The sequence below is a fragment of the Oxyura jamaicensis genome, chromosome 5, assembly GCF_011077185.1.
Source record: "Oxyura jamaicensis isolate SHBP4307 breed ruddy duck chromosome 5, BPBGC_Ojam_1.0, whole genome shotgun sequence".
NCBI lineage: Eukaryota > Metazoa > Chordata > Aves > Anseriformes > Anatidae > Oxyura > Oxyura jamaicensis.
Window position 1 is genome coordinate 33,955,083 of NC_048897.1, and position 23,772 is coordinate 33,978,854.

General features: G+C 43.8%; 2 protein-coding genes and 2 long non-coding RNA genes across 4 annotated transcripts in view; 1 reads left to right on the top strand and 3 right to left on the bottom strand.

Annotated features, from left to right (window-relative positions):
• The window catches only part of GTF2A1 (general transcription factor IIA subunit 1), a 28,478-nt gene extending 26,112 nt beyond the window's left edge, over nt 1–2,366 (bottom strand). The window contains exon 1 of the mRNA XM_035328733.1: nt 2,141–2,366. Within this exon, the coding sequence (XP_035184624.1) occupies nt 2,141–2,170 (30 nt within the window). The 5' untranslated portion in view covers nt 2,171–2,366. The remainder of the gene's footprint in view (nt 1–2,140) is intronic.
• LOC118168379 lies at nt 1,208–21,785 on the top strand. The gene is made up of 2 exons (XR_004751519.1): nt 1,208–1,313; nt 21,422–21,785. It is a non-coding gene; the product is annotated as an uncharacterized LOC118168379 (long non-coding RNA).
• Nucleotides 4,490–6,814, bottom strand: LOC118168382. The gene is made up of 4 exons (XR_004751522.1): nt 6,580–6,814; nt 6,082–6,230; nt 5,228–5,265; nt 4,490–4,605 (listed from the first exon to the last, which is right to left on the bottom strand). It is a non-coding gene; the product is annotated as an uncharacterized LOC118168382 (long non-coding RNA).
• STON2 (stonin 2) overlaps nt 15,672–23,772 on the bottom strand; it is a 76,062-nt gene continuing 67,961 nt past the window's right edge. The window contains exons 6-7 of the mRNA XM_035328730.1: nt 21,360–21,562; nt 15,672–20,229 (exon numbers count right to left, since the gene is read on the bottom strand). Coding sequence (XP_035184621.1) covers nt 20,146–20,229; nt 21,360–21,562 — 287 coding nt within the window. The 3' untranslated portion in view covers nt 15,672–20,145. The remainder of the gene's footprint in view (nt 20,230–21,359; nt 21,563–23,772) is intronic.

A 23,772-nucleotide genomic window follows, 5' to 3' on the forward strand; every position in this document is an offset into this window, starting at 1 on the left:
ACAGAAGTTACGTTACTCCAGCGCAGAGGTGCAGCACCAATAAGCCTTAGCAAATTACCAAAAGTCATTTACAAGTGCTCTGAAAATCATTCAGTGCATGTATTTTCCTATTCATTAATAGCTTGGTAGAAAGAGAGAAGTGAAACCTTGGATTTACTATATGGAGACAGACCCTTTTCATTCAATCAGAAAATAAAGGCAGCGGTTTACAAACAGGACAACCAGCAGGTTCAGATCACACGCAGTCGAAATGCATCCTGTCAGCAACTGACCCGCACGTAATGGCTGACTGCTGTCCGAAATTCTCCTGATACAAAACCTGACAAAATGCTACAAAGCAACACAACTCCCTTGCAATTGCACGACCTTACTTCACAGGTAGTCTATAAAATTTTGGATTTGGAAAGGAAATCCTGCATGCTTTGCATGTGGTTTTCTATAATGTTTTGTAGAATACGAAATATTGTAATTAACTCAAGTATTAGTGAAAATTCCAAGATATTAATGAAAATTCCGAAACCTTTGCCCTTCTTAGACTGCAGTAAAATCTTCCCAGACTACAGTAAAATCTGCATGCATCCGTCATCTTTAGTTACCAGAAGCACGTAAAACTCGTTAAGTAGTATCTGCGGCCCAGGGCCCCCAGACAAAACTTTAATATTAATGATACTTCTGGTGCAACAGCTGTAGGCAGATGTTGGCCAAGTGCCACACAGTTAGTACCACATCTCTCCTTGACATACCGGGGAAGAACCATTTCAATTCTACTTTCCCCATCCAGCTGAAAAAGCTCGGTGGAAGACCGTGTGGGTAAAATGCTAGTAAATGCTAGTGACCGAAAAAAAAAAAAAAAAACGAAAAAAAAAAAGAAAAAGGAAAGAAAGGGGGGAGAGAAAGGTGAACGCTTTTGGAAGGCGGGAGAGGCTGGAGGCGAGGGGCGCGCAGCCCGGCTGCTGTGCGAGGCGAGGCAGCGGCCCCGGTGCGGGGAGAGCCGGGGCCAGGCGGGCTCGGAGGGACAAAAAGCCCGGCTGGCAGCCGCCGCCGTGGATGCATGCACCTCCCAGCCCGCGCTCGGCGGCTCTCTCCCTATTTAAAGGCTGATGTGGTGTTTAAATGGAGAGGCGGTGACGTGGGGCTGGAAAGCACCTTCCCATCCTAGCAGAGTCTATATTAGAGAGCGGCAATAGCTCTATATAAACAGGGCAGCCACAGGGAGGAGGAACACAAGGAGCAGGCAGGCAGAAAGGCAGGGGAAGCCATGATGGATCTGAGAGCCACAAACAAGGGGGCCGAGCCTGCAGCCGGGACGCCGGGTTTGTCTCCGCCAGCGTTTCGGGGCGGGGGTCGCGGCCGGGGGGCGGACAGCGGGGGAGAGGAGAGCGGCGCTGGGGGGGCTCGGTGGCCGCGCAGGTTGGTGTGACTGCTTATTGCGAACCTGTGTGAGCGCAAGCACAGCAGCCAGCCACCCACGAAGGTGCAGAAAGCACGAGAAGGGACACGGGGGGGAGAGGGGAGGGGAGGAGGGGAAGAGTTTGTCTTTGTAAAATAAATACTGCCTCGCTCGCTGCAGAAAAAGTTCCGGGCTCGCGCCCGGCAGAGCCGACCCGACCCGCGGGGCTGGGAGAAGTGCTTTTCAACCATCGTCTCCTTCGGATAAAGCAACATAAAATGGCTCCAGCGGGGCGCGAGCCGGGGCCGCCGCCGCACCGACACCGGCCGGGGGCTCCCGGCGGCGGCGGCAGCGCTCCCCCGCCGCTCGCCCCTTCCCCGGGCGGCTCCCTCCGGCGGCGGCGGCGGCGCCCCCGGCCCTTCCCTTCCTTCCCCTCCCCGCCGGACCCCGGCCTCGCCGCCGCCGCCGCCCCGCGCCCCCCTCGGCTCCCCCCCGGCTCCCCTCGGCCCCGCTCCCGCCGCCCCCGGGCTCCGCTCTCCGCCTCCCCGGCGCCGGGCGCCACAAGTTGGCTGCCCCGCCGCCCGCCCCGGGGGGCTGCCCCGTGCCACCCCCCTCCTCCTCCTCCTCCTCCTCCCGTCCCCGCCGCCCCCTTCCCGCCGCCGGGCCGGGGGCAGGGGAGGGGGCCGGGGCGGCCCGAGGGCAGGCAGCGCGGGGGTAGGGGCCCCCCTCGCCCCCCGGCCCGGTCCTTACCACGGGGTTTGTGTTAGTCGAGCTCGCCATGTCCCGAGCCCCCCGGGACGCCCCCAACCGCGGAGCGGGGGGGTAGGGGGGGGAAGTCGCCCCTAAAACAATAAACCCGCCCGGCTGCCGTGCCCCCCCCCCGGCCTCTACCCCCCGCCTTCAGAGAGCCCCGCGGGCCTGGCCCGGCCTCGTTCGCCGGCCCCGGGGGCTGCAGCCGCCGCCGCCAGCCGCCCGCTCTGCCCGCCGCGCCCCTTTATATAGCGAGAGCCCCGCCGCTGCGCGAGCCGACAGGGCGAGAGGGGGCCGCGGGCGGGGGGTGGGGGGGGCCGGCCCGGCACCGCGAGAGCTGCGCGCGAGAGCGCCGCGGCGTCACGTGAGGCGCCCGCCCGCCCCCGCCGCCGCGCTGAGGCGGAAGTGGCCGCGTGAGCGCGCTCCCGGGTTTTACCGAGGCGGAAATGGCGGCGCTGCCGCCCTCAGGGGCCCGCGGCCGTGACGTCACGAGTCGCCCTGAGGGGCCCGGCGGCCCCATGGGGGTTGAGGGACAGCGGCCGCAGAGATCGGCCCCGTCCTGCACGCACCGCAGCGCCCCACCGGCCCTTCTTCACGTCCAAATTCACTTGTTTTCGCTGTTCCTTACAGAGCCCACAGCCATAGGACCTCCCAGCTGTGCAGGGAGTTGTCACAGCCCTGCCCGTTGGCTTAATTACCATTTTCCCCTCCTTACCCCTTCATTTTTCATTCCCTGTCCCCTCTCTCCACGGCAACGTGTGAGATACGTGTAATACAGCAAAAACCTCAACCATGAGCATTGCACCTTCAGAGTTAACTTTGCACTTCTGAATCCAGCTTAGACCTCCACCAAATCACACACAAAACTCTTGCTCAAGCGTAAGTGGAAAGCAGCACTGAATCCTGACTCGGCATACACTACATCACTTCAGCACAAGTGACTGCACTGCAGGCCAACCCTGTCACGTTACCTTCAACCTGAAGCCCTGCCTATTAACTAGCCCCAGTAGCAAGTTCAGAAACTCCTGTCTGGTATCCTTTGACAGGAGGGGATTTGTTCCCCTCCACTCCTTCAACATCCTTCAGTTCTGTGGTAACAAATACCTCCTCTCCCTTCGGAAGGGCTGACTTTGTATACAACAGACTACCTGATAAATCCAGTTTACGGTGCATAGTGCTCTGGCAGAAAAGTTGCATGGGAAAGTGTCCACGAAGTTTTACTACCCTCAGTTGTCAATTCCACATTTTTGCAGATTTCCACTCTCGTACCCCAACCAACAGGACTGGCGAGGGGCTGCCATCTCAGCAGCCGTAATTCATGATCTGACTTCAGCTATATTGAATGAGCAAGGGGAATGAGGTGCTAGTATTATTTCACTCCTGATGTCTCCAATAAGAAGGTAGCAATCTTTCACAATGTTTACAAATTGGGCCTGTAAATTGTCCAACACTCATGAACTTCCATTTTCTACACTTCAGATAATTACACAGATGGTCACATAAAACTCAAAGAAATTGGCAAGGGCACTCAGGCAGAGTTCACAAATAGTTTTAGCTGCTGAAGCAACTGGCACACCACCAGGAATGAATCAGATTGCCATTCACACCCTTCCACTTTTCAAGATGAAGCATTGGATAGATACAGTTCACTTCCCTCAACAGACCAGAAACCCCATTGATTTCCTGAGTGGCTCACTATGTAATTCAAAATCAGCATGTGGACACGAGCAGTAACAGCCCAATGGGTATCACACTCCTTTCTGCAGTTGAGCAGACTGCCCCCCAGGAACACTGGGCCTGTGAGGCATAGCCCCTCACAGTTTCTCAGACATCAGCATCAGGTTACTCTGGGGCACTGGTAACCCCCAAGCTCCTCTAAAGGATGTTGCTGCAAAACAAATCAAGCCCCCCCAGAGAAATGCCCTATTGAGTCAAGTCAATGGTCCATCTAATTCAGTTGCAATTCAGTTGCTGCTGCGGGAGAGTAAGCAAGTTAGCTGGTTTCTGAAGCCTGCTCACCCTACACTTCCCCAGCACCTGCCCTGCTGTATTGATGTTAGTGGATTCACCTTCAGCATTTTGTTAGGCTGGAATAACATACATGGATATATATACACTGCAGTAGGAGCGCTCATGGTCTGAATAGTCTCAGTAGGCATGAATTACACACAGCATTAGTACTACAGTTGACAGTATTTATCCTTTGTTTGCCAATCATGGATCATATTAAGGAAAATGAAGATGGGATAATCCATTAGCCTAAGACTTCCATGACTGCCAACTCCCAGTGGCTTCACCAGGTATGGCAATAATGCCAGTTTTACTGTTGACATTTTAGTCTTGTACTACCTAGACTTAAATGGCATAGTGATACATATTGTAGCACTTTCTACCCAAAGCAAAGGTGGTGATATTTGCATATTCTCCCTCCTTCACTGCAAGCAAATAGTTCCAAAGAAGGAGTACTGTAGGGGGAAAAACGCATGTCCAAAATCAAAAGCTGATCCTTGGTGTTCTGGAAGAGGAAATAAATAAAGTTCATGCTCAATCCTAGGCAAAAGCATCTCTCCCTCTACCAAAACATTTGTGACAAAGACACACAATTTATAGCCAACACCATACATGCAGGTTTACACAGTCTACTCTCAGCATCCTGGATGATTCTGTCCTGTTGGTACAAGAGTCGCTTGCTTCTCAGAGGAAGAAATTGATGTTATTGATGATATTCAAACATTAGGTTGCTAAATTAGTACAAAGGGTATAGATTATGTCAGTGTTTTTAGTTCATCTCCTTTGTGGCCTATCAGAGAGCTACATTGTTTAGAAAAGAAAAGTGTTTTTTGTTTGGTTGTTCTGTTTGTTTAAGAAAAAAAAAAAACTTAGAGAAGGAAACTGGGTAGCAGGTTCTACTATGAGTTTGGGGTTGGTTACAATTCCTTTCTAAAGTTCTTTGCAAGTCCTAGTATATTGTTCTTCATACATATCACTCATGATGTTTTGCAAAAGGAGAACTGACATAAGTATTTGCTAATTTGGGAAGTGGGGGTGGGACACACTTGAGTCTAGAAACTGGAAGGTGCTAAGTACCTGTGATTTCCACTGAAAACCACCAGCTCGCAATTCAACTGAAAGTGAGAAGCACAAAATCTTGATGCCAAGTCAAAATAGAATAAATTTATCTTTAAAAAACTACATGAAGAGTGTTTTTTCTTTTTGTTCATCTGAAAGATATTAAAATACCTGAAGCTACTGTTTTGTCTCCCAAGAGCAAGCAATGAATACACTTAATCTCACACACCTGGAGGAACCCAGACCCAATCAGCATCAGAGCACCCTTATTTCTCTTTAAGAACATTTCAGATCATACACGGAAACACAGAGCACTCACTGTACCAGAGTGTAAGTTTATTTATAACTCGAGTTTTTATTGAAGTGTTCCTTCAGAGCTGAAAAAATACTAAGTGTTTTAAGCCACAACTCAAAATTTTGGGCACAGGCAGAAATTAATGGTGGACACATCACACAAAAGCTTTTCTGGATACAACCAGGCCTCTAGAGTTGGAGGAGATGCTGACAAATAACAGAGCTTATGCAACAGTAGTTTAATTCAGTGATCAGGTGTAGTATTGTTTAATTAAAAGCTATGTAAAATCTATTGAGTGACATTTTCTGCCTAACAGCCCATTCCACACAACCTAGAAGCTGGAAACAAGAGACAGTAAGCTTGCGCCCCTTTTACTTTCAGCACTAGGTTTACACCTCCCATAAGTAAGGCAGAAGTGGAACGCAATAGATCCTGTCAGTCTTATTCTAAGGCACCTCTAATTTTCTTGATAGATTTGCTCTCGCTTCTGAAATGTGAAGCCTGGCACCACACTTCACCAAAGCACACCAAAACCAGTTTTCAAAGTCCAACACAAGCACAAGTCAACTGCCCTTACCACAACAAGCCAAACCTTGTCATTCTAGCGCAACAGGGTTTGTCTCCAGTGACCTCTCCAAGGGCAGGGAGGTCACAACTCCAAGTGCTACTACAGGCAAGGCCTGGTGAGGAGCTCACTACACATTAAGCTTTTCTGTCAGGATTAAGCTGTTAAGAGTCTCAGGCCTGCCCTGTTTTTACCAAGTGCTTACTCAAGCAAAGTAAGAAGCACAAAATTTTTCTTTAATACATTTTGAGACTGTTTACCATTCAAATAGGTATACTTGTTTGGAAACAACTTGTATACACCTTGCTCATTGAGGCATATCTAAACAGGACACTAGAACCGTACACTTAGTTATACAGGCAATGCCACACAGCTGCCTGCTAACATTAGAAAGCCATCTTCCTCCCTCCAAGCAAGAGGCATCAATTGCACCCTCACTGAAGCCTGTATTAACAGAGGACCAGCTACTGTAGTGGCTTTGTTGCTCTAATTCTTTCAGTCCCCACATACCTGTAGATCTCTCAGGCCTTTGTAGGTCTTAAAGACTGAGGAACAATACCATCAAACTCAGAGGCCAACACAAAGACTTTGTTCTGAAGTTGCCACTAACTCTCTCTTTTCAACATTATAATTTCCCCTGTAGCAGAATCACAACATCCCCTCTGTTTCAGTACAAACTCCACATCAGATTTTGCAGAACTGCTTATTTTCTAGGACTACTCTTACCTCCTCTACTTTGAGTATTAACTTTCCTTAGCCACCCTCAGCCTACCCCCACTCAGGAGTCACACACCTGCCCCATGGCCTTTATAGCAGCTGTTTCTAGTGGCACGATCAGTTACAGCTGGAGGAGGCAACAAGCTCTTTTCTAGGCTGTTGCCTGTAGTGTATTTATTTACACTTTAGCAGAGGTTTCTGGTGCTGTGGGGTTGTATATCAGAGAGTTTCTTTCACATCTCTGGTTTACAAAACTACACAAAGTTTGTAAACGCAAAACATAATTGAAGTGCTGACCCCAAACACTCCCATGACCCCAAAACACTCAGTGATAATGTGGATTTTGGGCATTCATGCCTCCTTCCCATGCCACTCTTTGCTTATTTCATCCCTGTGTGACTGTGCTCTGCTTTTGCAGCTGTGCCAGCTCCTTGCTGTACTTTTTTTTTTTTTTTTTTTTCCCTGTGGCTAATTTTTAACCTGGGTAGGTTTCCTGCTCTGGTTCATAGGGTAACCCTGCAAAAGACACGTTAGTGCGACTGCAAGAGCTGACAGGAGTCGAAATAAGTGACCAGAAGAGGAAATGCTTCAAAACAATATTGTCGCCAAGTGCTTTGTCATGTAGAAAACCCTTCAGGACTCCTTTCATTAATGAAGAATTGTCCTGTGCTGAAATGCCCACCCCACTTGCTGTGGGCAAGTTGTAATGTTTGTAATAGGAAGATTGCTGGTCCTAGGGCAGAGACCACCTCTTTGTTTTTGCATGTGTATATATGTTCGCCTACTGTTTAGTTTCTACAGAATAAATGAATCATAATTTGAATGCTGAGCAGTGACTCCTAAATAGCTAAAAAGCCCCTAAAATTCTGAAGGTTACAGCATGTCCGCAGAGGCAGAAGCTAAAGGAGTGCCTTCAAGTTACACATTCTGTCAGTACTACCTTGCTTAAGTGCTTTTTAAGCAGTAAAATTAATCACTCAGACTGCAACTGTTGTGAATCACAGCTACTCAGCTGTGATGAGGTTCTGACAACAGCCAAAATATTGCTGGCTATGAGCCACAAAGCCCAGAAACAAAGAACTCAGGTAACAAAAACCCTGCACTTCAAACAGCGATTGGATTCTCCCTGCACGCAGCATCCTGCATTACTGACTCTAAAGCAAAGCGTTACCCAGCATGCTGATAATGTTTTCACTGATTACTGCCGTGTATTCCAGCTCTTGTGTGCAAAGGTCCAGAGCAAAATTGAATTCACTTCAGCAAAGTTATTCATGATTTATGCAGGCGTTGGAGAGTGAAAGATTCATAGTGAAAAATTTGCACTGAGTGATCTATAGAGTCATTTCGCGAGCCTTACATACCTCCGACTCCGCGTGGTGACTTATGACAAAGTAATCACCGCAGAGTGTGCCAGAATATGAACATGCAGCGTGTAACTACGGCAGGGCACTGCTCTGTGTAGTTGATAGCCCTGTGGTTCATTTGGGAGCGCATGTGTGCAGCCTGGGCTTGTCACACTGCCGCAGGTGAGAGGCTGCACATGGGCAGCCACAGCTACGTGGTGATGTGCTGTGGTGTCTTCTACCCACTAGTTCATCCCATGTTTATGTGTCCATAAACTAAAAGTAAATTTGTGCAAGGAAAGTTTGCTCTACTTTGGATGCTCACTGCCTCCCAGGTAATATATCTGTTCCTCTACACCCAGGTGAGTGGCCTTGCAAACAACACAAGCCTCTGACTTGCTGAGGATCACTCAGAGCTGCTTTAAGGGCAAGCAGGCTACAGCTTTCATGGAAAAACATGGGTGTGCCCCACACTTTACAGCCCATTCAGAGGTGATCGTACATCCCCTTCGGGACCCAGCACCAGGGGCATCCGGCAGGCAAGACAATTTTTTTTTTAATTTTAATTTTTATTTTTTCTCTAGATGAGTTGTAGGTTTGTTTTTCACAGGACAAGATGGAAATTTGTAGGATACAAGTTCAGCTCGATTTTGGCTTCCTACCGAGGAACAGTGAGCATGAATTCAGTTGTGGCCATCCAGTGTCTTACGAGCAATTAATGTGCAGCTCCCATGCTGGGGCTAATTATCTAAATGGCAAAGCTGTACTAGTGTGAGGACTGATGGGCAGTCAGGGACCCTGGCTTTGAGAGAAAGGAAAACAGCAGGAAGGAGCCAGCCCAACTCATCTCATAATGGAGCTAGAGGGCCCTAGGCCTATTTATTGCCACTTCCAACCTGTGACCCATTTCCAAAGTTCCTTTCCGCTTGAGTCTTCACGGTAAATGGTGTGTAACCTGTGAGTCTTGGGCATATGAAGATTTTGACAGCTGCAAACATGTAAAAAAATGTGAAGCTTCCCTTACAAATCTGAGCTCATATTTTCCTTTAGCTGCTTGTTCCTACTCCCCGCCTTGCTGCTTTAGATGAAAGATTGTTTTTCCATCTTAAGCATCATCCTACACTACAAATCTTCCTATATTTGCAATATGACCTACTGTCATCAGCCATCTCATTTTTCCCAGAGACAGACTCTAGGCAAATTAGCAGCCAGCATGTCTATGTCTCTGTTTTCTAACATTTCTTTAACATTTGCAGCGAGGCATTCCTTCGCACCCACTATACCTGCAATTTTGCTTGTTGTTTTATGGTATAGGCAGAGCACACAATGAGCAGAAAACAATGCTTCCAGTGTAGAGTTTTCAGGCAGCTGTATTTGTGCTGGAAGGACCGAAACCATGCTCTGATCCATGCTGCAACTCAGTATGGCTCACTAAAGACGTTCCAGAAGGGATGAGGCACACATGGTGTGATATCTGGGAAATAATGTGTTATCTGGGAAATAACACCTTGTAGACACATGGGAAGGATGCAGCAGTGGTCTCACACCTGCTTTGAGCTTTGCCTGGGGTTTCCATGGGGCCTGGCTCATCTCAGCACCAAGAGGCTGACCCCCCAGAATGCCCCCCTGACACAACACACCCATCTTCTTGCCAGGCAGGTGAGTGAACACCCGGATACACTGCAGCCTGGGGAGCCAGGTGACATGGTGCTTGCCATCCCACACATGGTGTGGTGTGCTCCAGCTGATCCAATGGAGATGCGATTGTGCCTGAGTCTGACTGAATTTGTTCTTCCAAGCGAACTGTCCAGATGCAGATGCAGTATCAATGGTTACAGAGCAAAGGGCCAACAGTGGCTGTATGAGATTCCTGGTCTGTAGGCACCAGGAATGATTTTTCCCAAGAAGTTGTAACTGTTGCTGCAGCCAGCCCCTGGCAGTCTGCATGGGGCTGGGCTCAGCTCCCATTAATGTTTTTACTGGCTGACAGCCAAGGAGGTGCTGATGGGTATCATTTAACATGAAGCAGATGAGAGTACGTTCAAAGCCAACGTGATAATTAATATCTCTATCCATATCACCCGGGTAGTTACATAAATGTGTGAGTGGTCAAAGCAAGTCCCTTTCACTGATGAAACTGGAGATGAAGCTGGAGGATGCAACCAAGTAACGTTGGTGCAGAGCTGCAGGCTCACTTTCTTTTAGGCCTAACAAAGCAATAAACGCAGCGGTGGTCTTTAAACTGTGCAGCTCATTCTCTTTCCATTCTCTGCAACAAGTTTCCAGGTCCCTATTGCCCAGTTTCCAGCTATGGCTTTCAAGAAACTATTCTCATGAGTGTTGCAGTAGGCAATGTGCTGTATTGGTATCAGTGTAAATTGTTAAGGAATGAATACAAGGGCACAGAGTAGAGACATTCAAGGTAAATAACACCACACGTGGTGTAAATCTGCCAAGGACCTTGAAGGGAGAAGATGTTCTTGTGGATTAAGGAAACAATGGAGGGGCATTAGATTTGTGTTCATCTGGGGCTCTCTCATTCCAAGGTAGCAATTTAATGCCATCATAGCTTTCTTAGTGTCTGAGAGGTACAGTCTTTTATTTCAGTCAGTTCTTGTGGGCTTAATTTCTTAATGTTTGGAAAGGGCTATGCAATTCTTAAATGGAAGGTGATTGGGAAGGACAAAGTGATATCCTAAAATGTATAGGCCATGAGTTTTTGCAGGTCCATTGCGTCAAAGCAGTTGACTCCAAAGTTATTGTCTAGACTTTCCAACACTGTGTGAAAACATTACATCACCTTATACATTACATCACTGTCTTAACTCTTAGGTGGAGCTCATACTTTTGGCTAACTTGAATCTGAACATTCAGAATCAATTACAAAATGTAACCAGCATGAATTACCGCTGATTTTATCAAACATGTTCAGTTGTTCCCACATGAAGGTGAAGAAGAATCTCTCCCTTAGGCAGAAAAATTTTGTTTGGGATATTCCCAACAGAATGGGTCTTTTCTAGCAAAATTGAGAAGGCTTGTATCAGGAGGGTGGGTAACTATCATGAACTCTGTGGCTGCACTGCATTTGTTCCTTTTCCAAGTTGAAAGTAAAAACGTGGCCACAAGAGGGAGGCAGGAGAACTCCTGTGCTAGGACACTTACTTCAGTAGAAAACAAAAAAACAAAAGTCAGAGAAATGTTTTCAAAATTTCCCTCTTTATGCTATTTTATGCTATTTTTTTTTTCAATAGCACTCTCTTTGAGAGCAATGATTGTTGGCTGTGACTTCTCTAAAAGTATTCATGCCCAATTTGTCGAATTATCAGTGTAAACTGAGAATTGGTGACTAGTACATCTTTTGATGAAACCTAAAAAATAGATAAGAAATTACTTTATGAAAAGCTTAAACCAATTTTAGTGTGGGTGCTGTGAAAGAAAACAGCTCCCATGCTATAAGGCATTTATTTCAAAGGCATATGGTTGTACTATTGCCAGGCTCTAATACAGAAGGACCATTTTAATTCAGGTAGGAGACTTTTTATAACAAATTACTTATTAGAAAACACACCAGAAGGATGTATTTAAACACTTGTACTTTCTTTGCACCTCAGTGAACAGTTAAGGTACTGTCCTCAAACAGTGCCATTACTTACCCCAAATACTTCGAACATGCAGAAGGACTTCCAGGTTCAGCAAGCTCAGCAGAGAAAGATACGTCTGGAGGCAGAGGGCAGGTCTGGATTCTAGTTCCCGCTCCAAGGACTATTTCCATAATTTACTCAACAGCTGCAGAACTTGCAGTCAAGGCTTGACAAACCCAGCCAGCCCTCTGAGCCCTCAAAGTCTTCCCTCACTCTTGTTCTGTCTTGAACTGCCTCCACCTATGGCAAGAGGAGAGCTGCCCGTCCTGTCCCTCTCCATGTAACCTCAGACAAGGAGAAAAAGGGAGCCCAAAGCCGTTTGTTTATCTCCAGCATAGTGCCCTAACCACTGAGCAAGTTTATAATGCATGATGTACATTGTCGATATAATGGCAAATGAGACTCCTCAGGAGGGAGAATGTGGGTAAACACTTGGCTTGAAAATCCAGGTTGGCTTTGGCTATAGTTGTGTCAAGGCAGAGGTACTTTGAGGCATGCACAGGAGCTGAGCTGTAGCTGCACATAGGAATCTTTCATACAAATTTATAAGAGGTCCTGGGAATTTTGGTACTTCCAGGCTGAGGCAGCAGCTGCTGGGGGTTTGCTGATGGGATCACTGAGCTTGGCTGCCCAGGCTCGGACCTAGTCCCACTGGTATACGTCAAGGAAGGGTGTCTGTCTTTCTAAAGAGTGCCCAGAAAACAAAAACATCACACTGCTGGCCCTTCCACCACACAAGGCACCTCTGCTTATGTGTGCCTATACAACACATACATAATTTTGGTGTTAAATAGACAGTAGATAATATTTATCCTTTCACAGGATGCCCTTTTTAGTTGGAGATATTTAAAGTGCCTTATGAACATAAATTTAAGCTCAGTCTTTCAATAGGGCTGATTCTCACTATCCCCGTTTTCCAGAACAGCCGTAGGCCCCAGCTTTTGAAGTACAGACCGCTCAGGCTGCTGGCGATGGCTGCTGCAGTCTGCGCTTTTAACGCCCAGCCAGACTCTGTGCATGCCCGGGCTGACAGGCAAAGACTGCTTTGGTGAAAAGAGCCATCAGCACCACTGAAAAATCTGTCTGTTGGCCTTTTCTCAGCTAAGCACAAAACAGACTGAGGCACTTATACCCCATTTTGAAAACCTGGGCCCGGCTGATTTTCAGAGTCTCACAAAGGGCCAAACTCTGAAAAACGGTGAGGGTTGCTCTTCACTGAGGCTCCCTCCATGGCTGGCCAGCAGTCGGGGCAGCAGGCCAGCACCTGCAGTGACCACCAGAGAGCAAGTCCCTCAGCGCCGGGGCAGCAGGCCCGGCCACTGGCCCCCTCACCCTTCAGACCTGCAGGCCATGGCTGTAGGCAGCACCCACACCACAAACCCACCACCTGCTGGGCCACAGCCCGATCACGGTTTCAGCACCCTATGTTTTTCTTGTTCTCTGTCACAGTGGAATTTGACAACGGATTTTGACATTGTGGTTCAGTTCCAAACCCAATTGTATTTATTCATAATCCTCCCAGTCTTTCTATTATTTAAATATATATAAATATGTATATATATATATATATATATATGTTTTTTTTTGTGGACTATTTTTTCCCTTTGTTCCCAATATTGGTGTTTGCAAATTGTGACTCCTCAAGTCACATTTTTTGGATAGTTCCTGCCTCATCACTGGACTGTGTGAGATATCGCTGCACGTTTCTCTCTGTTGAGGTTGTAACTTCAGCATACCCTATTTTGCCACCCGCGCTTTCCTGGTTGCTCCTCTCATGCCAGCTGTCACCTCCTGCCTGCCAGGGACATTTCTTCCTCCTGTGCAAAGGATGGAGAGAACAGCCTGGGGAGAAAATAAAATAATCCTGCGCACTGATGCAGTTCAAACAAGATTTTTGATTCAGGAGGTGGAGACAGAGGAAGCTGTCTCTATTCATCTCTTGGTTGAAAACTGGCTGCAATTTTGCTTTGTTTCTCTTGACCAGAAGACAGAACCCCCAGACAGTTCTGCCTGCCTCTGGGAGCTGACATGCAGTTTTCCCAGTTTATCCCCTTTTCATCTAAGTACTCTCTGTACTAATACAACTGCTGAACTGAGTGTGCCCTAACAAGTTTCTCAGCTTCCACACAAAGAAGTAGATCTTTGCTTTTCTGTTCTGCATATGGGAAACCTCTACAAAAGAGGCTCTCCCCTTTGGAAATTACTTTCAGCTGTATTCACACTGTATTCATCCTCTGTCTTCATAAACTCTTTAGGCTACACTGGTTGCTCCTGGTTTATCTGCAGCATCTGGGGCAGTAGCAGTTGGGAGCCAGCAGCAGGGGCCTGGACCAGGGCAGGACCAGCCTGCCCCAACCCCTGCACCCCAGCATGGCTGCAGGCTCTGCTACAGTCACCTCTCTCCATCAGGCTTTGCTGTGCCATCAGTCAGGATTGAAAAAGACATCATTCATATTTGGTGTTTGAGTATGACTCCATCTACTTTTTTATTTTATTTATTTATTTATTTTGGTGGCAGTTGCTGTTAGGCTTCTAATTCTGTGACCAAAAGGACAGGAGATTTTTTTTTCTGAGACTTGTGAGCTTTGTGTTTCAGGCACATCTGCTGTGACACAGAACTGTACCCAAGATGCAGCAGGCTTCTGGATGAGAAACAATGGGCTGCTTCTTTATCTTTTGCTTTACCTCAGCTTACCTTCTGCAGGTTTTGGTCTACTCATAAATGGACAACATATTTGAGTTAGATGCTAAGGGCAGTCACGGCAACTAAGAGCATTGAAAGAAAGCTCTGGTGCTTTTTCCCTCCAAATTGCACTATCACACTCCAGTGATGTCTTTTGTTTAGGTACACTTCGCGCTGGCACTCTGAGGTCTCCATCTCTTGTAGGGCCTTATTTTGACTTGTCTTGAAGGACTGCATTACTGCCAAGGAACTTTGAGCTGCATGGCTTCAAACTTTTTTTTTTTTTTTTTTTTTTTTTTAAACTCTCCCCTTTTTTTATCCATTTTTCATATTATGAAGCTATGATAGTTAATCTAATCCTACCCTCCCAGTTTGATACTGTCATTTCCAAATGTCACTGAATATCTGAATAACAGTAAATAAACTGCTATTACTAACAGTTCTTGAACTTTCTTATTTAACTTTCTTCTGGATTATTTTCTTCTGGTTGATTTACTCTTGAATAATGAGTATGAGGAATCTTTCCTTGTGTGCCTCCATTTTCTTGTACTGTAAAATGATTGGCTTACTAACTGTGAGTTGTACTGAGGCATATACTATGGAGAACATATTGGGATCAGAGCGATAATCTGAGCAGCCCTTATGATGGGTATCTGATTTTCTTTGGTCAATGAGACTGCCGAGCTCTTCAGTCTGATTCAGGGAGTGCTTTTGAGAAAGTGACATTGAGAGAAGTGGAAAAATGTATGAAACGATATATGGCTTATTCAAATTTGAAAGAATACAAAGGGCCATACCAGAGGTGTTTAGACCTTATCCTTGTTCTTGCTTTGCAAAAAGATAATCTGATCACAAGAAGACATTGCTCTCCCAGTTGTGGCTTCAGCAGTTAGAGAGCAGAAGTTTAAGATGAGCACTGAGCAGAGGCTCCAATTCTCAATTACTTTTTTTTCTGAACAGCTACATTCAAAGTGTTGGATTCTCTGCTATATTGCATGGTTTGTGTTAAAACGTTCATGCTCTAAGCCTGCTTCATTTTGTTTGCAGTCTATCTTTCCATCTGGGTGATCAGATGAAATGTAAACAATCCTGTTACTTCTAATTTATGCCCTTCCTTATAACATTCAAAACTCTGAATTTAAGAGGACTGGTACTGAGTTACCAGGATATATAGAACATACTATATACAACTTCAATTTCAGATTGAAAACGTGGATATGCTATTTCATCTTAACATTTATTTAAGTTTTCCCATAGTTCAAACAAAACATTACATCCCATTTCAACTCATAAAATAAAAAGAAAAAAAAAAAAACAAACAGACCAATTCTACAAAGTCAGCCAGTGTATAGACTTTCTTATTTTACAAAAAAAAAAAAAAAAAAAAAGGTAGGAACATGTTACAAAATAACCAAACCAATCAATGTCAATAGTGCAAAGAATGAATTGCAAGTAGAGGGAGAGAGAGAGGAAGGAAGGGTAGGACGGATGGGTGGATGGATAGATGGGTGGGTGGCTGAACAAAACAAGAAGGCTAGGAACAACACCTGTTATCACAGAAAATTCTGTGATCTCAGAATTGCATTATATGTAACTGTTGTATCTCAGACAACACATTAAGTAGGTTTAACCTCTTGGCAGAAGGGGGTAAGTACTTCTGTAAGTGATCTGTGTTCTGCACAGACCAGTTCTGGAGATGAGAACAGCTATATAAAGGGCTGCTAAGAGTCACAGACAGGAAATTTTCAACCTCTGGAACAGAGGGCACCTATCAGGGCCTTGATTATTTTGTGCACGTTCAAGAGCCAAGGAAATTACTGAGAGTTTCATGCAAGCAACAGACAGAATAATTACCTCCAGGCTGAACTTTGTACGTCTTTTCTTATTGCTTTCAAGCTCTTATGCATGAAATTGTTCTCAGTCCTGGGAGTCAAATTACCAAGAGTGAGTTTTAGCAGCTACTAAGTCATTTGGACAGGGAGACCAACAGGTCTTGGAAGTTGTGCCAATATGTCAGCCAGCAACCCACCAGAAAAGGTAAACTATTTCTGTGATGTTTCTTATGATACTGCTACAGTGAAGAACCTAAAATCTGTCTCCTTCATAGGATGACTAAAGTTGAGTCTAAATAAAATACTTTAAAGGATAAAAATATCATCAGTCAGTTACAATTATTTCTGTAACTTGTAATATCTCAAATTTACCCATTTTCCTTTGCTAGCAGAGTATCCATAGTTAATAAATGTAAGAAGAATTCACTAAAATAAGCTCAGCTGCCTGGAGATGATGTTCATCTTTACCCCTTGTGATCAAAGACCATTTCAGTTTATTTTTCTAGGCAAAATTCCCTGCAATACCTCAAGTCTTCCCACAGTACAAAGTGAATCAAAATTGTAATGAGATATAGAAGGAAGGTTCAAAGTAGGAATAAGCTTCAGGGAGTAAATGTATGTTTACCTTGAAGGCACATTTCCTGCATGGAGTGTTTGAGTACTACAAAGCTTTCAAATAAACCAAAGACGACAATTATATCATTATCAAAAGGAGTGTTAAACTGAAACTATTTAAAGAGATTCTTCCCCAAGGTTAAAAAACAAATAAAAATAAATCGCCCCCCACTACAGGCCTATCTTGTATCTAAACCATCTAAACCAGTTCTGCTACTCTAAAACTGACAAAACTCTCAGTTCCTTTCCCTCACCTCCAACAGCAGTCTGTCCAAATTACTGCTTTACCCCTGTGCATGAAGAGCATACAGTTCACATACATGAAGTTCGTACAGTGGCAGTATCTAACACCAAAGAATTGGCACTGTTTAATCAAGCAAGAACAGTGGAAGCCTCAACAAGGGCACTTAAGAGCTTAGTGTTCAAATGCTCAGTACTCATAACTGGGCTGGATGGAAAAAAGCTTTGAGTGGTGACACTTGGTGGTATCAACATTAGATTTTCTAAAGATTTTGGTTGTTAGTGCTCTTTTGAAAAAATCCTACTGCTTACACTAGTGCTTTGATAGGAAGTAAGATCTTTTGAAACTCTGGCAGAGGTATTCATACCTCAAAAATTCATGCTCTTGAAAATTCAGTGGCAGGAACATCGCAAAGATATGCTCCAGAGATCAAAATGAATTTAAATAGCTTTTTACTATACAATCCTCCAGTTTTGTCTGCATAACCCCATTAGGCTTGGAAGAGATGCCACTGTCATACAACTCACTATGTAAGAGAGATTAGAGTGAGGCCCGTACTCTTACCTTCATTCACTAACCTTGAATTGACAAAACAAAGAATCAGCGATGAAGAAGAAAAATTAAGTAAATCCACAAAAGTCCAGTATGTTAATCCTTCAATTGTTGGGTCATGAAATAGTCCATGGTTGGAGTATGATAGAGATTGAATAGTTTGGAATTCAACAGAGATGGAAAAAGATATTCCTTTGATTTTTTTTTCCTCCATTCACCAAGGAGTTCAACATAATTTTGCATATTTGCTATTAATTATTTGTGTTTTCAGGGTCTGAGGGAAAAAAGGCAAAAAATCTTATACTCTGTCTGCAGATCAGAGTTGGCAATCTCGTAACTGGTTCATTCACAAAACACCTCACACTTCCTCAGCAACATCTCAGAACACATTCAGTTTTGCCTTGTTGGGTTTCTTGCCAGTCCTTTTCAGAAACTGTACACTAGGAGCAGCAGTGAAAAACAGGAAATATACCCAGAAGTTCTTTGGATGCCTTTGAAATGTAGAGTGAATTTTGTAGAGAGGAGTTGCCATGAAACTCATCACAGATAGTGACTGCAGAGCTGAGAATCAGTCATGAATTCAGCTCTGTGCTGTCAGATATTTCACAACCTGTATACATTATTATTTAATAAATAATTCTTAGCACTTTATCAATAATTTTCATCCATGGATCTCAACATGCTTCAAAAAAGTTAATACCATTTTTCAATTTATAGAAAGACATTGCAAATAGTAGTAGATGGTGTGCTCAGAGGAGTTCTCTGGGCTTCAGTAAGATCACATGCTTATGAAGAAGCCCTAGAAGGACTGAGACTTTATGTATTTAGAGCAGTGTACCTTTGCCAGAGGTTGTGCAGCAACATGGCTGTGTAAATATTTATCAGTAGGTTGATCTAGACCTGAACTTCAGGTGCATACAAAAAGGCATTTAGAAATTCCTTATAATTTGTTTTAAATTCTACCATTACCAGTTATAGACTCATATAGTTAATCTCATGTTTTATTTGGGACTTTAACACTGCAGTGATTTTTATAGGAATCACAGTGAAAGTAGTAAACCAGGGGTGAATATTAATTTTCTTTTGTATGAAATGTAAAATAAAATAAACCTATAAATTTATTAAAAATGATTTTTAATTCATTATGATTTTAAATTACTTTGCCAAGGCTTTCCAAATTTATGACTTTAAAGTCACTAGTAATCTTTCAAAAGATAAATGTTTTAATAAATTAAGTTTTTTTTCTTCACATTTAAACTACCTTGAGACAAAATATTATGCAAGCCATGGAAACAACTACAAAAAATAGGTGTTTCAAACACTCTTTTATCTGAAAATTTTATGTGAAAAAATATATATGAATAAGTGATTTTTGTCTTCTGCATTTTTATTTAGAAAGAAGGTTTAAAACTTGCTGCTTGTTTCAGCTAGTTGGAAATCTAAACATCTCAATTAAAAAAAAAAAAAAAGATTTTGGATCTCAGTTAATGGGGATTTTGTAAAGATAGCTGCACAAAAATTACTTACATTGTCAGTTAAAGATAGAACATGAAAGCAATATTGTGCTGCAAGCAAGGGCAGACTTCCAAGGAGTACTGGGAAGGCAAACAACATTGTTAAAGTAATAGCACTCTGACATTTTCAATAACCATCCACCTTACCCTTTCAAGAAAACATAAAACTAAACAGAAGGAAACAAAACAAAACAAAACAAAAGTGTGTTTCCCTTAAATCTTTCTAGGCAGGAATGATCTAATTTTAGCAAAGTTCCTTCTGCATCATCTCTACTATAACACACATTCCCTGTTACTAGCAGCTGTAACCATGTTCAGTCAAGATAACAGAATAGCCCAGACTAACACATGAAAATTTTAAGCAATTGCAGAAGCTTTCTTGTAGCTTGTCCAGACCCCACAAAATTGTGCACAACAACAGCGTAGTTCAGAGAACAAGGCAGGAAAGGGTGAATAGAAGAACAGCTACACAATTAGCTGTACTGTCTGTAGTTCGTCCGCTTGACATTTACACTGTGTAAAATACAGTTTGTTGATTCTCCAGAATGATGCTCAGGGTTTTCATTCTGTTGACCACTTCAGAAATGAGATTTTGTATCATTTTTCACTTGATGCTCCATGTTTTTTCTTTTGGCTGTTCAGAAGGAAGTGAATCTGCTGATGACTGAGCCAAGCAGCATACAAGAAAAATAACTCCTCCTGTCAATACACCAACAGTATTGGTGATATATGTGGCCGATGGGTCCACTCCAAACAAAGCACTGGTGAGCTTCTTCTCAAAGTACAGATCATCAAGAGGAAAAACAATACTCTTCAGAGCATTATTTTAAAAGCAATACTCCATACCTTTAAAAGAAAAATACAAAAAACCCGCAAGTCCTTTCTGCTGAGTCTGTTAGTTTGACTGCCCCTCCTGGGACTTGAAAACTGATCTTCCTTCATTGTGTGGCACATTCATTGAGATTTGCAGTATCTTCTCCCTTCAAATCCTCATTCAGGCTTTTTTTCTGTTCTATTTCTACCTGCCAGAGGAAAAAGAACACTAGTAATGAGAAAGAAAAAGAAAAGATTGAAAAATCTTCCTTAGTGGTCACTGCTCAGGTGAAGAAACTGAGAGGCCTGTAAAGAGAAATAGACTGAAGAGAGAAAGCTGGATTTGATTTACTATAAGGGTTTTAAGTCGAATCCAGACAGTTTTATGATTCAATAGTGTCATGACATCATTTCCAGAAGAGACAATATCATGAAGAGAATTGGTCTCATATGAGTTTATATTCATCACCATCCCCAGCTGTACTTTGAATCCAAACCCAGAACCAAATCTGCAGAAGATTAGGTGGCTTTTGAAGTGACAGCAGAAGACCAGCCTCAGTTTTAAACTTTGCGAAGATCGATGTAAAGTGTTTGATGAAAGCAAAGAAATTCATTTGCAAAATGCACATCTACTTATGTGTTCTAAATTTCAATACCTCCAAAAATTCAGGGATAATACAGTGTTTAATTCTTAGAAGGGATACTTCCTTAGGAAGATCAAATGTAATCTCCAGGGAATTTAAGTGACTACTAAATATGCAATTGCATTTAACATCAGAAATATTTGCCTTGAGATTTTTTTCAGTATCTCTCATCATTGCTCTTAAAAAGGCAGGTAGGATGCCAATTTCTCTGCTGAGTGATCAGCTACCATGCAGATTTGGCATACTGAGATTCTTGGCATGTATATACATCATGCATTTTCCCATCTGCTCATCTCCTTAGGGCAGGCAGAAAAAAGCAATATTTAAGCACAGAAATAATGTGATCCTTTTGTCTGCTGTAGTACTACTCCCACTTCAGCACTCCCACTGCAGCTACTACAAAGAGCAGCAAAACTCCTTGTTCACACTCCTGGCTTACCAGATGCTTCCCAGGAACTGACTGCATGCTCTTTCACAAAGCAACTGTAACAAGTTTAGTCCACCTTCACCAAGGGATAACCCACTGCTTACCTGCCATGAATCACTAGGCTGCATGTGGGTAGCAACTGCGCAGAGCCTGACACGTACCAAATTCCCACCTCATCTGCCCATGGTATTTCATTTGTCTGCCCACACTTTTCAACACAATGAAGTATGCAAAGTAACCATGGTGACTGCCAAACACTCATTTCTACCTTGTAACTGTAGTGTGCTGAATAGTTGACCCACTTTCTCACATCAGTCTTGTCCTCAACAGAGATGGACCGAACTGTGGCTTTGGACGCAGAAGTGGTGGGCATGTCGAATTCCACGTCTACATAGCGGATAAAACTGGAAGGCACTTCCCGGTCAGAGCCAAGCTCTAGGTGACAGAAGAAGCAGTGAGGATGGCCAGAAGCTGGAAAAAGAGAGCAAACATACATGAAAGTTGTGTTGGTTGGATCAGAAAAGACCACATCTAGGAGGAAGCAACACCATGAAACAGCAAAATACAGATGATCTGCCTGGGGGAACTAGTTTGTGGCAAGCGACAGTATCTTACCTGTTTCAATGCCATTGAAACTCCATACTTTGGAGTTTCCATACCAATTAAACAAAATAAACCACTAAAATAACTGCCAGTCAATCTAGTTTGCTTTCAGTGGGTGAAAATTTAACATGTAAATCAAGCAGTGTAGGAAAAGCTATTAAGCCTCTTCTGATTTCCCCAGTGTATGTAGCATGCTAAGCACCTTGTGGCACATCCTTCTAAGATGCCACATATTGATCGTAAGTAAAGGTGGATTTGGCGGATATTTCATGCTTTTTTTTTTTTTTGAAATTGTTATCCTCATTTATTGGGAAAGAAAACATACTGGATAAAACTAACTCACTTTCCCAGGTTCAAAAGCTAATTTGTGCACAGCTTGGAAATAACTGTTTATTCCTTATTCTAACCTACCACAAGATGGCTAATCATTAAAGATGAAAAGGTGAGAAAGTAATCATGTTTAGCTCTACCATCAGTATCTGATAATCTTTGATATCATATTTATTCCTTTGTTTTGCTGGACAGCAGTGATGTTTAAAAATTAAAATAGAGACTGCTAGTCAAGGTAGGTCAGTTTTATTTCTGACTGCTCTCAACTCCCTAAACTTCTGAGCAAGTCATTTAAGTTCTGTGCCTCAGTTTCTCTATCTGCAGAATAAGGATGAGAGCATTCACAGCCACCTTGGGACTTCTGATTGAAGGAATCCTACTATGCAAGTATGTGTAAATAACATATTGTGTAAATGAAGAAGAGGAATCATTGTCTGCCACTAGTACAGGCTTTAGCACTTCTGACTACTTGCTCCTCAGGAAAGTTCTTCCCCATACACACCACTCATCAAAGTGCACAGGAGAGAGACAAGGCAGGAGGAAGGCAGGCAGAGAACTGGGTGGGGAAAGCCTGAAAGCTCCCCATGGGAGCAGGAAAACATATTATAAGAAAGACTTGAAAGCCTGGGCTTTGAAAGGTAGCTCCTCATCCAGAGCTTAGCCCAAAGTCAGCCTCACTGAGCTGAAGCTTGAAAAACGTGGTGCAGGATTTTGAGATATTACTCATCCTGACAGGATGTGAGCACTCTGAAGAGGGCTTAGGCATCAAAATACCCCACTTAACTTTTAAAGTAGGGTTGGGAAAAATAAATTAACCTGTTGTAAATCCTATACATAGAATGAGCTTGGTATTTCTAAGCAGTCTAGACAGTTTCCTCACAACTGGAAGCATCAGAAACTTCTGTCTGTGCATCAAATCCAACAGCAGTGTAGTCCAGCAGAGACTGCAGAAATGAGCCAACATCACAGCCACAGTCAAATTATGAATGAGCAGATGCTGTATCAAGCAGATATAAAAACTTGGGTACTGCAAGCTGTAGAACACCATTACCTGCATTTCATCAGGATGAATTACCCTAAGCAGAGCACTGACTCAGTTGCCCTGGTTCTACAGGGAGCTAGGACCTCTAACAGCACTTCACAGCTTCTTTGTGGAGCACATGTTTTTGTGGATAAAAAGCACAGCCAACCTTCAAGGTGATTCCAGTCAAGGTGGGCTAGCAGTAGCCCCCGGTGCAGAAGCTGTGCCTCCAACTGAAACCATTGTGCCCACTGACACCGCGGGGCTTTTACTTCTGCCCAGTTCTTGAGCTCACTTCAACCTCTGCCATGGGACAGAGGGGTGTCACTGCACGTACCTGGCAATCACTGCAGCCTGGCATTGCATAATGAAGTTGAGTAAAAATTCTTGCTCAAAACTCCCTGAGTTCAGAATTCACTCACTGGCAACCAACTAATAGTTAGCTTTGCTCTGATGAATTAAGTCAAATATCAAGGATTATCTGAGTTTATTTTTCAATTCATTTAATAATGCAATTTTGCAATAATTTAATTTCTTCCAGTAGGAGTACCCACTAACAGAAAAGACCATGCACAACACTCAGAAAAATATGGAAGTTATTCATTTAAAACAGATCAGCATGGTAGACAACCAAGTGAACTGATTAAGAGAGCAAGGTCCACCTATAGCTCAGCTGTAGCAAAAATGCTGAGCATATCAGCGTTCATCAGTGTCCTGAGTGTGAGGC